The 13,040-nt window shown below is 33.9% G+C and overlaps 2 protein-coding genes across 2 annotated transcripts; both read right to left on the bottom strand.

The window, feature by feature from the left end:
* Positions 1–67: 67 nt before the first annotated feature.
* On the bottom strand, positions 68–3,543 carry LOC9312175 (vacuolar cation/proton exchanger 3). Its single transcript, XM_021025964.1, has 11 exons — positions 3,182–3,543; positions 2,650–2,717; positions 2,253–2,281; positions 1,957–2,153; positions 1,580–1,801; positions 1,366–1,503; positions 1,166–1,282; positions 912–965; positions 688–804; positions 491–581; positions 68–407 (listed from the first exon to the last, which is right to left on the bottom strand). The coding sequence occupies exons 1-11, from the start codon at positions 3,461–3,463 to the stop codon at positions 340–342; spliced, it is 1,383 nt and encodes a 460-aa protein (XP_020881623.1). The 5' UTR covers positions 3,464–3,543; the 3' UTR covers positions 68–339.
* Positions 3,544–8,924: 5,381 nt separating this feature from the next.
* Positions 8,925–12,450, bottom strand: LOC9313896 (calcium-dependent protein kinase 13). The gene is made up of 7 exons (XM_021025475.1): positions 11,513–12,450; positions 11,039–11,182; positions 10,752–10,904; positions 10,505–10,620; positions 10,248–10,415; positions 9,859–10,089; positions 8,925–9,399 (listed from the first exon to the last, which is right to left on the bottom strand). The coding sequence occupies exons 1-7, from the start codon at positions 12,135–12,137 to the stop codon at positions 9,250–9,252; spliced, it is 1,587 nt and encodes a 528-aa protein (XP_020881134.1). The 5' UTR covers positions 12,138–12,450; the 3' UTR covers positions 8,925–9,249.
* Between the last annotated feature and the right edge of the window lie 590 nt (positions 12,451–13,040).

The following is a 13,040-nucleotide window of genomic DNA, read 5'->3' as shown; positions in this document are numbered from 1 at the left end:
CTTTTTAGCCCACCACATGTATTATTATTAAACTATATAATCTTAGGGTAAATTAAAACAAAACAAAAAAAAACAAAAAACTTGCATATTACTATCAGTTAAGGGGGAACAAGTATAATATACAAGATAACTTAAAATGCCAACAACAACAAACAGAAAAAGAAAGCAAACAGCAATTAATGTGATCACTTCTTAAAACACTAAGAACTTGTCTTCATCAAGCTCCCTCCCTCATTTTCATGCTTGAGGAATCCCTCTGACAAAGTCCTCTGTTTTGGATGACGAATCAATCAAATCATATTTGCTCATTTATGCCTTTTTTCAAACCATATCTCCATTTTAAGCTGGATAAACTTCTCCCAAATTGTTCATGGGTTGAAGTCCCACGTCTATACCATTTGGTTGGTCTGTGAAACACAAGGATCACTATGTATTTTGATCATCTTTCAGTGATAATTTATATACTTGGGATTGTTGTTCGATTACTTACGCTGGGGAATTTGGTCGACGAAGAAACAGGCCGCGATGATGACATAGCACAACAATAGAACCAGTCCCTTCATGTAATGAGAAGTTCCATCCTAATTAACCAGCCCAAAAAACAAATTATGGTGACTAATTATAGGGATATGCTGGTCACCGGTCAGGTCAACCAAATTAAACTTGTGATTAAAGCAAAACGTTTACCTGTAAAGTGAAGGCTGTGATGATAATGGCCAAAGCTAGAGAGCTAGTTTCAAGGATGTTGAAGTTGAGATCCATTTTTATTCCTAGGATCCACGCAACGATAACACTCAATGGGACCTGAGGAAACACACACATTAACATTGCCTTAGATTTCTTATATTGCACGCAACATTTGTAGAATCTTTCAGATTTCAACTTAATGTAAAAGGCGAAGAAAAACTTACCACGAACAAAGAAATTTGAGTTGCAGAGCCCAACGCAACCCCTAGAGATATGTCCTGTAATTATAACCATTCCACATAAAGAGATTTCAGGCAGTTTTACATGTTGTTGTTGTTGTATAAGATGTTTTTGCAACAAATAAATTTTGTTCACAATGCTAAATATGGTGGGTTCATTTGGAAGAAATGCGCACTAAACATAAAACCAAACACAAAACAAAGAATACTTGTAAAGCAAGAAAAACAGCGAAACTCACGAGCTTGTTCTTGAATGCGAAAATGATGGCTCCAGCGTGCTCAGCCGCGTTCCCAACAATGGGAAGCAATATGATGCTTATGAAACTCACTGATAGTCCCCATGAGTCCGATGCATCCTGACCAAGATGAAACCTCCATATTAACATTGTGAGTTTTGTTTTCATTTTGGGATTTAAATGTATATCGACATAATTATTACCTCGATCGTGGCCACAACATACTCTGATAGCAAGGCGATGAGGATTGTCATCCCAACGAGCCAAGCAAATCCGCTCCAGAATCCTATCACTGGAGTTTCTTCAACAGTAACCTCATCATCATATGCATCATCATCATCCTGAAAACCAATAAAATTGATTATAGTTACACTATTTATTCGTCGAGTAAATAAACATAATGTAACTCTTAGGTACCTCTTGTGCCTCAAAAAATTGGCGGTGAGTCCAGAGCTGGAAGATGAGATAAGCAATGTAAGCAATAAGCATAAGTATGCTGCTAGTACGCGACAGAGTAAGCGACATTTTGTTAATCAGAGAGGTCGATGCTTCACCGGTTGCTGCATATTTTAACAATAACGGCAGCAAATGACACAACAGACCCATAAGCAGCAAGAAGAAGTTCACATCGGCTTGTTTCTGTAACAATCAGGTGAGATAAGCAATGTAAGCGATAAGCATAACTATGGTTTGGTTCAGTACCCAATGCAATTTGTATCCATGTTAACGTCTCCCGGTTTGGTTATGCCAAATTACGATAAGAATTAGTTAAAACCGGAGTGTAGTAAAGGTACCCGGTCGAACCGCTGCTCGCGGCGGATATTGGCGATACCACCAAAGAAGAGGGAAGTGCCAAGAACCAAGAGAAGGTTCGAGAGGATTGAACCCAATAGAGAGTATTTCACCACTGCCACTTTGTTATTGGCCAACGCTAGTATCGCGATTATCAGCTCCGTTGCGTTTCCACAAGTCGCGTTCAACAAACCTCCCACTGCCAAAGTAAACATTAGTTAGGTGCTGTTATTAATTGATTACAGATTTGATTCGGAGATCATATGATAAATAGTTTTGTTTAGTATGAAAACGTTACCTGTTGGACCAGTGTAGAAAGCTAGTTGCCTGCAAGGGTTAAAAGGACAACAATCACGTTCTATTTTAATAAGGGGTCGGAGAGTATTGAAACATGATTTTGATTCGTATCTAATACTAATACAATAAAGCTTTTATCAAATTATTTTGAAACATGTGGTTACTGTTGATCATAATTAATCATTTTGATTCATAATTGATCATTTAGTCAACACTACAAATTGTTAATTACTTATAAAATAAACTAAAACATACTAAACCAACACACTAATCTGTGAAAAATGTTGACAAGACACCTGGAGAATACGAAATAATGAAATGTCGAAAAGAATAAATAGTAGTAATATACTATGAAAATATCTCATATTTACAACATAAGTAGGACGATAATAACTTACTCTGTCAAAAAGCTAACTCGCTCAGCTAGAGGTGTCAGCCCTATCAAGCTCAGTCCAAATATCAACGGCTGTCACATATTTACACATTAGTCTTTCTTTTGACGAATATTTGGTAACGGATAATTACGTGGCATAAATGCACCAGTCTCGAAAAACACAATTCATTAATTTAGTACTGACAAAGAAAATAGTAACCAAACACGGGATTTATGCTTGTAGAGATATGATCAAGTATTCAACTGAATAAATGAATCTAGGAAGTTTGCTTTAGCGCAATTAGAAGAACAAGTGATTTTGTACTTTGCTACTATTTTTAGGTATAGTGCAACTAAAATCTAAAAACCTCATCAAAGTTGTCTCAATTTTTTTTTTTTAATCCATAATATTGGTTGGGAAATTCGTATCCCTTTCAACTAAATTAAATCCTAAAAGGAAGTCATTAATAAAATTGCCTAATTTATAACACTACCAAACTTCTTCACCAACATACATAAAATTAGAGAAAGAAAGATGAATGGAGAAGAGAACTTACACGACCGTAGTGGTAAGAATTGGCGAGAATGGCGAGAGGGATGGCGAGAAACAAGAGAGTAAGCTTAGTACCAAGAATGACTTCTTGAAGATTAGAGAGAATGTTCTTGAGAGTTTTGCATGGAACTTTCTGAATCAATCTCAGGTCTGATTTCTTTCTTAGCGACGATGAAGACATGTTGTGTGCTGTTCTCCCATGTCGCAGCTCTCTGCTTAACCCTTTTACGGTCGCGTTTGCGTTTCCGTTCTCGGCGATTGCCCATGGCTCCACGATACTTCCCATAGTTCTAAGACGTACGTTTTGATTCTACTACATCTGTTTGTGTTGTGTCAGATTGGTTTATATATACTATATAGGTGGCGACTATGTCTATGTGTTATTGTTTTGATTTATGTTGGGTCCATCTATGTATGCAACTTCCCGGAAGTTTCCTTCTTTTTCTTTTTTTTTTTTCTGTTTTTTTAAGAATTTTTTTTTTTTTTTGGTAGGTTTATGCTTAGGTTTGACGAAAATCAAATTTAGGTAGGTTTGTTTATATACGTATCTCTCATATATCCTCTCTATTTTGGGAAATTTGTATCGAGTCATCAACTAGTAATAAACTAATAAGTGAGATGGCACAAAATTCGAGGGTAACGACTGTGGTTGTATTAAGAAAAGAACGACTGTTATTTGTATTTAGGAGTTACGAGTTGATTACTTTATTCTACAGAGAATAAAAAGTTACAACTAATAATACTAGTATTCACTTAAAAATGAAAAAAATTCAAGTTTTTTCTAGATTAACACAAAACTATATAAACAATGTATTCATGTTTTTTAAAAAAATGTATTCATGTATATTTACGATATCTTCTAAGTTTTTGAACATTCATTTTACAATTTAGATTGTAGCCAAAAAAATATATCATCATTTTGAAAAAATATATATATATATATATATATATATATCATCATTTTGAACGACATTTCTGGTTTATCACAGTTTTGTAGTCTATTTTTTAACGTAAAAATATTATTCATTTTTTAATGTGGATCTGATCTATAGAAGAATAATAATTCTATTGTGCTTACATGGTGATTTGTAATCCTCGCTGACACGTGTATGGAAATTTTTTAATTTCCACTCTTTTTGTATTTTGTATATATAACTTGCCATTCTATATTGCATTTTACTTCTCACTGATATGTGCCTATGAAAATGTTGCCAACATTCCGATCTTTTGTTATATAGAAGGTCCAAATAAATATATGGTTTTCTGTTCATGCGAGTATATATATCTCTCTGTTTACATTCTTCTCGTGCAAATGAATTTGAATGTATGTTAGGGATTACCTTTAAAGATGGATCTATGATAGTATATAATAAGTTATGCTTAAAGCATGCTTAAACTGACTCGAAATTAGAAATTGTGATGATTTGACATACTTTTTAGCTCATGATCATTGAGTTTAATGATTTCTTTCACTTATGAGTTTGAGACTTTCACTTGCCTATGACCTGTATCTGTATGAAGATTCTAATGAACTTGTAAATGTTTTTAAGATAATTATGATTTAAACTATGTGTTGTTCTGGTTTGGTTTGATAATTTCAAACTTAAGGTATAGTATTTGCTTGACATTAATTGATCATGATTTAGTGGGTTACGTTTTAGGTAGGTATGATATGGCTATTTATTATTATAAGAGAGGACAAGAAAAACAGAAGGTTCTGTTGTACACTACACGTGTACTTGAAGAGGAGTGTTCCAATGTAAAGTTGTGTATGGACTCAAAGTGTGGTAGCAGTAGCATCACTCGTTATCACTTTTGTTGTACCAAATCTGATTAACGCTTTGCTTTGGCTTTTCAAAGCGGCAGCAGTTTTAGGAACAAGACCTAAACGCGAGAAGCGGCTGCTTGCTTTTTGGCCACTTTCTTTCATCCAAGTACACCAATAATTTGAAAGTTATATAAATTAATTTAATTATTAGTTTAAATATATTTTAAAACTATATAATTAATTTTATGGCATTGGATCAATTTTTTTGAAAAATCTTGAAATCCTACTAGATGAACATGTTTTAACTTTTAATCTAATTTATATTAAAACAAGGTGAGATTTAACTATTATATATTTTGGCTATAAGAGTTATATATATTTTCTTACAATTTTTTAAATCTTTCTCGGTAATCAGATACTGATGTCTTTGGCTAACCATGTATTTAAATTTCTCAAATAAATCTGACTAAAGAAAATATTTCTCTGATCAATCATCTATTTATGTTTGTGATGTAATAACTTTTGTTTTCTTTTTTTCCAAATCTGCATTGTAGTTGTTAGAGATTTGACAAATGACAAGGGACATGGAATCAAAAGAGAATATCCACTATCACGGAGAGACCAAGAATGGGCCAATAATAGTCAATAATTGCAAAATGTCTACAAATCATATAAGACGTGACTCCAAAACTTATGTAGTTGTAAATTGTAACTTGTTAGCAGATCATACCACGATGGCTCTTATCAACTCAAAATAAGTAATGGTTAAACGATCTGCTGAAATTACGTACTTACAAATTTCAAGATATGTAGGGTTCGGTTCCAGGGAATGTATACACTTAGTTTGCTTAGGAATTTCAATGAACTATTATCAATATCTTAGGGACAAAGATCTCGTAAATATCATCCAAAAATGATCCATCAAAATCTCACATATGCATGCGAGAATTCTACATTAAGAGGCGCTCTTTCTCAAATAGAGACCTTCCTCCAAGTTTCTTATCTCACAAGCTTACAACGATAGCTTAGTTTTTGTCCAAAACACAACTTCAAATCATTATTTTATATGCCTTTCATCGATCGTTGCCCATACGTACATCAAACCGAGTCAAACGAGATATTGGGGAGACAATTCCTAAATGATTGAGAGAGTAGTGGAGCTTTTCCGGAATAATAATAATAACATAGTACATTACCATTCGTACAACTGTAGAGTTGAGTTGCGTTGTGTTGGCGTATCTGCATCTCATGGTGCCCACTTCAGTCTATATCTTGACTTCTTGTAACGTAACTCTCTCTTCTTAAAAAATAATTTCTTGTTTTCAATGATTTTAGTGAATAGTTTGTTTTATTCGGAGAGAAACAAAAGAACATATTGAGAATAATTAACTCAAGCTTGGAGATTTTTTTTTAATTTTCACCTATAATTATTTTCAGCAACGTAAATATATATAACCTGTATTCCAAAATCATAAATTGAATAAAACTAAACTTTAAATTATAATTTTGAAATACATTATGTCAATTAAAATATAAAAGTCATTGATTGAATAACACAAAACTATAATTGGATTTCAAAATGCAATGCAAATATCCAATCCAATAACCTTGTGAGTTATCATTTTTTGCACCCAAAAAAAAACATTTTAATACCCTTTTTAGATTTTATTGTAGTTTCTAGAGCAAACGGAGGGATTGGACTAAAGATTAGGTAGCAAAAGGATTAGGGTACTTTTGACTTCTGCAGACACTTGAAGTTGTAGACAGGGCCTTTATAATCAAAACCTTGTCTGTCATCGGCTCCATGTGTTTAATTCTGTTAGTGGATCACAACTCTTTACAAATTTGTGAAATTGGAAAACTTCGATATCTAGGTTTGATTAGTACAATCCTTGATCTGCTTATTTGCTCTGAAGTAGGTTTTAGATTTAGCATACTCAAATCTTGTTGAAAAGGATTGGCACTAGCTAGGATTTTACTGTTAACCTTTGAAAAGAAAGCAAGTCCCTTTTGTGTGGTTGATTTGTTCCTATCAGATGAGAGTGATTGATCTCCAATAAAGAAAGGCTCATGAGAGTTGGTTAAGATTCTTGTAGAACGTTGAGTGATAATTTAATAATGCAGGGATTGCTGGTTTAATCACTGATGTTGATGCTCAGAGCTGAGATGGGGGAAAGTAGGTACTAGGTAGCTTTCATTTTTGATTTGAACCCAGCGTCATGATATATGGATAATCTCTAAACAAAATGCTGGAGATGATATAAGTAGGGATTATGACTTTTGGCTAATAAAACAAACAATGCTAAGTTTAAACTCATAATCCCAACTCTAAAAATGGGGTTCAACTCTAACATAAGGAAAACAAACAGGATTATGTACCGTAACTAGGATCGGACCCGCGGTCCACCGCGGGAGAATATTGGTTTACATACGTTGATTTTAATAGTGCGTGTTTTAAGTAGAGCGAATCGGGTAGTGTACTTATAAATATTCATAATAACGAATTGTAGAGAAAATGTTAAATTGTTTATAATTAAACCGATCATATTAATTATGATTAAAAAATAGAATTTTATGTTTTAAAATTCTAAAATTAGATGATTCATAGGAATTAGAGCAGTAAAAATAGGTCAAAAACCGTGGGTCGAGCCCAAATCATCTCACTATGGGGCATATTTGTGAAAATATATTAAACCCGTAAATAAACAGGCCACACGGATTGATTCGCAGTGGATCATAGGTTTTAATCGGTTTTCGTCCGCGGGTTGACGGATCAGCCCGCATGTTAGTATTTATTGATAAAAGTATAATTTATTCAACATTTGGTAATTTAAAAAACTTTTAATAAATGAAATTATAATATTTATAAATATAATGAGATATAAAATTATTTCCTCTAATTTTTATTTATTTATTTATTTTAGTAGTATTTAAAAATTTTGTTACTTTAAAATTATTTAAACAAAATCCACGGACAACCCCGCAAATCAGCATACATTCGTGGAACGGATTTGTGTTTCATATATGCTATCTGCGGGTCGTGTGGATCAACTAACTATATGTCAAAATATATTTTGCCTATCACAAAACGGGCTTAACGGGACGAATCAACTCGCTTTGACAGCTGTAGTGGGAATATTATTTAGTCATACAACAAAATAGAGTTTGGACATAGGAATAATAGAATCTATATCCTATTTCTTAGATGAGAGATTGAAACTTTGAAAGGTGAAATATAACGATTAAAAATTAATTATTATTTTGCACGATTTGCAAAATTTAATAAATATTTATCATCTTGTTGAATAATTCTAAAAATCATATTCAAGAAATCTTTATAATTTTAAAATTAAACTTCTTTGGTAAGCTATAAGTATGAAAATACCATAATTTCGTTTAATTTAATTAAATTAAAATTAGTTACATGGATTTCATATCTATTTAATTTACACGACCAAAATAAAAATATCTATTTAATTTATAAAATAGATGGGTTAGTTGTGATAAATTTTCTAGAAATCTTTTGAAGCAAGTAAGATATCTTTCAATTAATGCTAATTGGCTAAAATAAGCAAAATTAATGACAAAAACGTTGATTGTTATGGAATTAGTTCCAAAAATATATGAACAAATATATTATACGTAATTAATGTATAGTATTGTTCGGAATATGCTTTTAAAATTATTTACCATAAATACAATCATATTTTATTTGATTTCAATAAATATTTTATTTTAGTTCGATTTTTTATTATTGAATATTAATTAGAAATCATATTCCAAAAAAAATTGAAAGATCCGATTTTAAAATTTTGGGTTAATTTTCTGATTTTGACCCGACCCATTTGTATTTGTACTTCTCTTTTAATAGTATAGAGATGATGTCGTCAAAACATGTATTAGAGTCATTAAATTTACTTGTTTTGAGCAAATAGAGGTTGTATAGGATTCATATCATTATAGAGGTTAAGGAAGACAAAAGAATATTACAAAATCATTACCAGAAAATGGTCTTTTTTTTTCCTTCTACACATCAAACACTGATTCTCATGTCTTTTGGATTTCTACCACAACAACAAACTAAACAAACACAACTCAGCCCATAAACCAATTAAGAAAGAAAAAAAGAACACATAACATAATCACCAAAAATAGAAAGGTTAAAAACGAAAGATGTACAAAAAGATATGAATTCTGAATCCCAAGATTTACCTTCTCTTGGCTGAATACTTGACGTGAGCGAGGACGTGTGGCGTGAGAGACAGACTCTAAAAACCCTAATGCGGCTTCTTCACTTTGATTCACTATTCGTTGCCTAGGTTCAAAGATCCGTCCTTCATTAGCTTGATGCTTAGGCTATTGAATCTCCCTCTTGAGTAATGACGGGACGCCTTTCTCCAATCAGTTCCTGTTTTCATCATTGCCGCAAACTCTTCGTAGCTTATTCGCCCATCCTGAAGTCAAAATTCCATGTCAGGCATAACCAGAAGAAACATCTTTTACACTAACTACAGTCTCTAAGGTTCTGTTTAACGATATGAGCAGTGAGCTCTCTACACATAGCATTTCCACTACAACATAGCAATCATTTGCCTTTAGTTTCTGGGGACCGCTTACACAACAGACAAAGGCGAAAAAAGAAAACAGAAAAAGTGTTTAAAGCTACATGTTTTGTCCTCGCAGGCTTTAAGAACTTTTTGCAAAGCATGTTTCCATTACCTATGTGTAAGACTGTAAATTCAAATGGTTTTATTATTATCAAACAAATAGCGCAAAAGAAGATTTAAAGTCACATCTCCTGTCCTTTGTGCCTTTTTAGGGCTTTCCTCAAAACTTAGGTTTCCTAACAGTTTTGCAAAAGAATGCTCTTTTGAACATGATGTCATACCATAGATAGAAGATTTGACACTTACCTTGTCTGTGTCAACTTCTTGGAATATATCATTGGCGACATCCACACAGTCATCTCCTCCATCTTCCTTTAAGGCGTCACAAAGCTCCTGGGGTAAAATGTACCCATTTCCATCCTTGTCAAAGTAAGAGAAGGCTTTGCGGAGATGCTCATCGTTTGCCACCTTTTGCAGGTGGAGGGAAACTGCAACAAATTCCCCATAGTCTAGAGTTCCTTTCCCTTTAGTATCCACCTGTTTTATACAAATTTGAATTATGAATACCATAATTTAGTGAACTTGGATAGTGAACGTGTAACAACAAAGATCATGCAAAGAAGTTTAACTCTACTTCTTCAGTCAAGCAATCAGTAATAAAAGTACGGTGATGTAGAAGGGAAAGATATGTGCACCGCTTCAATAAGCATCTGAACTTCTGATTCCGCTAGCTGTGTACCAAAATCGCGAAGTCCGGCTTTCAACTCCTCAATGGAAACTATACCATCATTATCAGTATCCATCTTGTTGAACATTACTTTGATGTCTTCTACTTCTTCGGTAGATAAGAATTCGGCAATAACCTGGTTTGAATAAGATTAGTAAGATAACTTTGGTTTAAGAAATGACTCATGCTAATAATTAATAATGACAATTTATCTGATTATCAAACCCTCAAAGCTTTTCTCTTGAATCTGTTCATCACTGAAAATTGCTTCAACCTGGACTTCACAACATCTCCAAGAGGAACATTGGGAGCTTTCTTTGCGTTCTGAATCCATGGGTGCTCTAACAAATGGGAAAGGATAACAAAAGCAGGAATAAGCATAAAATTCCAGATCAATGTAGTAGTGATTGGGCAAAGAGATAATAACAGATTCAGAGAGAAAGAGAAGAGGTCAAAGGTAGATTCTATGTACCAAGCACTTGCTTTGCAGTCAGCCGACGCTTCGGATCAGGCTCTAGCATTTGTCTGACTAGATTCTTAGCGGTCTCAGAAATGTTTGGCCACGGTTCCCTCTTAAAATCAATTACCCCGCGCAGAATAGCCTGAGCAACTCCCTGTTCTGACTCTGTGGTTGAAAGAAAAAATTGGTTGAAACTACAGAAGACTAGCATGCTAGAAGAGGCATTATAAGAATCAATAAGAAAATGCTCAGGAAGAGGACATCGAGAGAATAAAGAAGAGAGGAAAGGGTAAACAGACCTGCCCAGAATGGGGGAACTCCACACAACAGAATATAAAGAATCACTCCAGCACTCCAAATATCTATCTCGGGTCCATAGTTCCGCTTAAGCACCTCAGGTGCCATGTAATATGGACTCCCAACAATCTCGGAGAATTTCTCACCTGGAAATATGTAAGCATTACAAAAATAGCATCAACACCAAATAAACTGGTCAAGATACATCTAAGGTATCAATCAAGAAACATAAATCCTACAGAAACAAGAACCTCCCTCTATGACCCAGTATTCCACTGCAACAACACTGATCATCGGTTTAAACATGTCGGTGGAAACATCCAAAAGCTAGAGACTTAAAGAACGTGAATCCCTCATTTGTTGAGACTGTGACACTAATCTAAATTTCAACCAACTCCCTAAATGGAGAATCAGATATGGCACTCTTATTAAAGCTCCATAACTTCGAATCTAATACAAACAATGCAGTAACACACCTGGCTTGAAGAAAATCGACAATCCAAAATCAATAGCTTTTAACGGCGAGTTCTCCTTCTTATTAGCAAACAGAAAATTCTCCGGCTTCAAATCTCTATGAATCACACCATGCTTGTGACAAAGTTGCACAACCTCAACAATAGTCTTAGTAACCCCAGCAGCAGCACGCTCCGTATAATGCCCTCTCGCAACAATCCGATCGAAAAGCTCGCCACCTTCACAAAGCTCCATAACCAAATGCACAGCATTATCATCCTCACAAGCTTCCTTCAAAGTAACAATACTCGAACTCTTAGGCAAATGCTTCATAATCGCCACTTCTCTTTTAACATCCTCAATATCCACAGCAGTCCTAAGCTTCCTCTTCGAGATCGACTTGCAAGCGAGCAGGTCACGTGAAGACCTCTCGATACAGAGGTAAGTGACACCGAACTCGCCGCGGCCGAGTTCTCTGTCGAGTAAGTAACGGTCCTCGATGTTTTCCTTGGGAACATCGCTGAGAACTCGAATCGGCGCCGATTTTTTACCGCCGCCGGCGTCTTTACGGGCGTGATCGTGGCCGGAATAGTTGGATTTCACGTCTTCTCTAGCTACAGCTGCGGGAGATCTGCAACAGTTCCCCATCACTGTGTAGCTCTTCTCAGAGCTTCAAAAGTAGAAAGTAATAGAGGTAAAAGTAGATAGATCTCTAGCTGAATTTGAGGTATCTAGGGTTCCACATTCTACGCTTTGGGAGGAATCGTAACAATGGAAGCTATAGCTAGAGAGAAGCGTAGATCGAAGAAGCGTACGGTTCTCTGAAGATGAGAGGAGCTATAGAAAGAGAGAGAGGACTCTTTTTGAGTTTTTGATATTTATTTATTTTCTTTTTTCAAGTGATATTATATTTTTTCTGTATTTGTAAAACTCAATCATAATTTGGTCTCCTTGCTTTCTTTTTCTTTTTGAAAAACGGTCTTTACTTGTTTGGTAAATTTACACTTTATTGGGTTTTATTTTTTACATATGAATTCCTTTAAATTATAATAATGACAGCAATATTACATTTTGAAACAATTATGAAATCTTGATATGACCTATCATTCGAAAAATCGTCAGACAAATAACACACGTAACTCTAAATTTTTATTTTCGATTAAAGATAGACATACTCCGATCAAAATAGTATTTTACGTTTGATTCTGAAATATTATGTGCATTCAATATGTGTAATCATCTAATATATATACATCTCGAAATTAATTAAATTTGAATAACTACAACTATGAATAAAAAATATACAAAATAAAAGACAATAAGCAAAAATAAAACAAATATGAAGGCCTTTTAACAAAAAAATAAAAAATAAAACAAATAATATTGTTATAAGAAAAATGAACAAATGATAGAAAGAAAATCTCGAAAATGTTACCATTCAAGATTTTGAAATGCCATATTATTTTTTTTTCTTTTGTTCTAATATGCCATTTTTAGACTCTAAAAAAACAAGTAAAGATATTTTTTTTTTTTTGTCACAAAAGTGTTATC

Source organism: Arabidopsis lyrata (genome assembly GCF_000004255.2).
Source record: "Arabidopsis lyrata subsp. lyrata unplaced genomic scaffold ARALYscaffold_5, whole genome shotgun sequence".
In the NCBI taxonomy this organism is placed as follows: domain Eukaryota; kingdom Viridiplantae; phylum Streptophyta; class Magnoliopsida; order Brassicales; family Brassicaceae; genus Arabidopsis; species Arabidopsis lyrata.
Note: the sequence above shows the minus strand (reverse complement) of the source record. Positions and strands in the feature narration are given on the sequence as shown.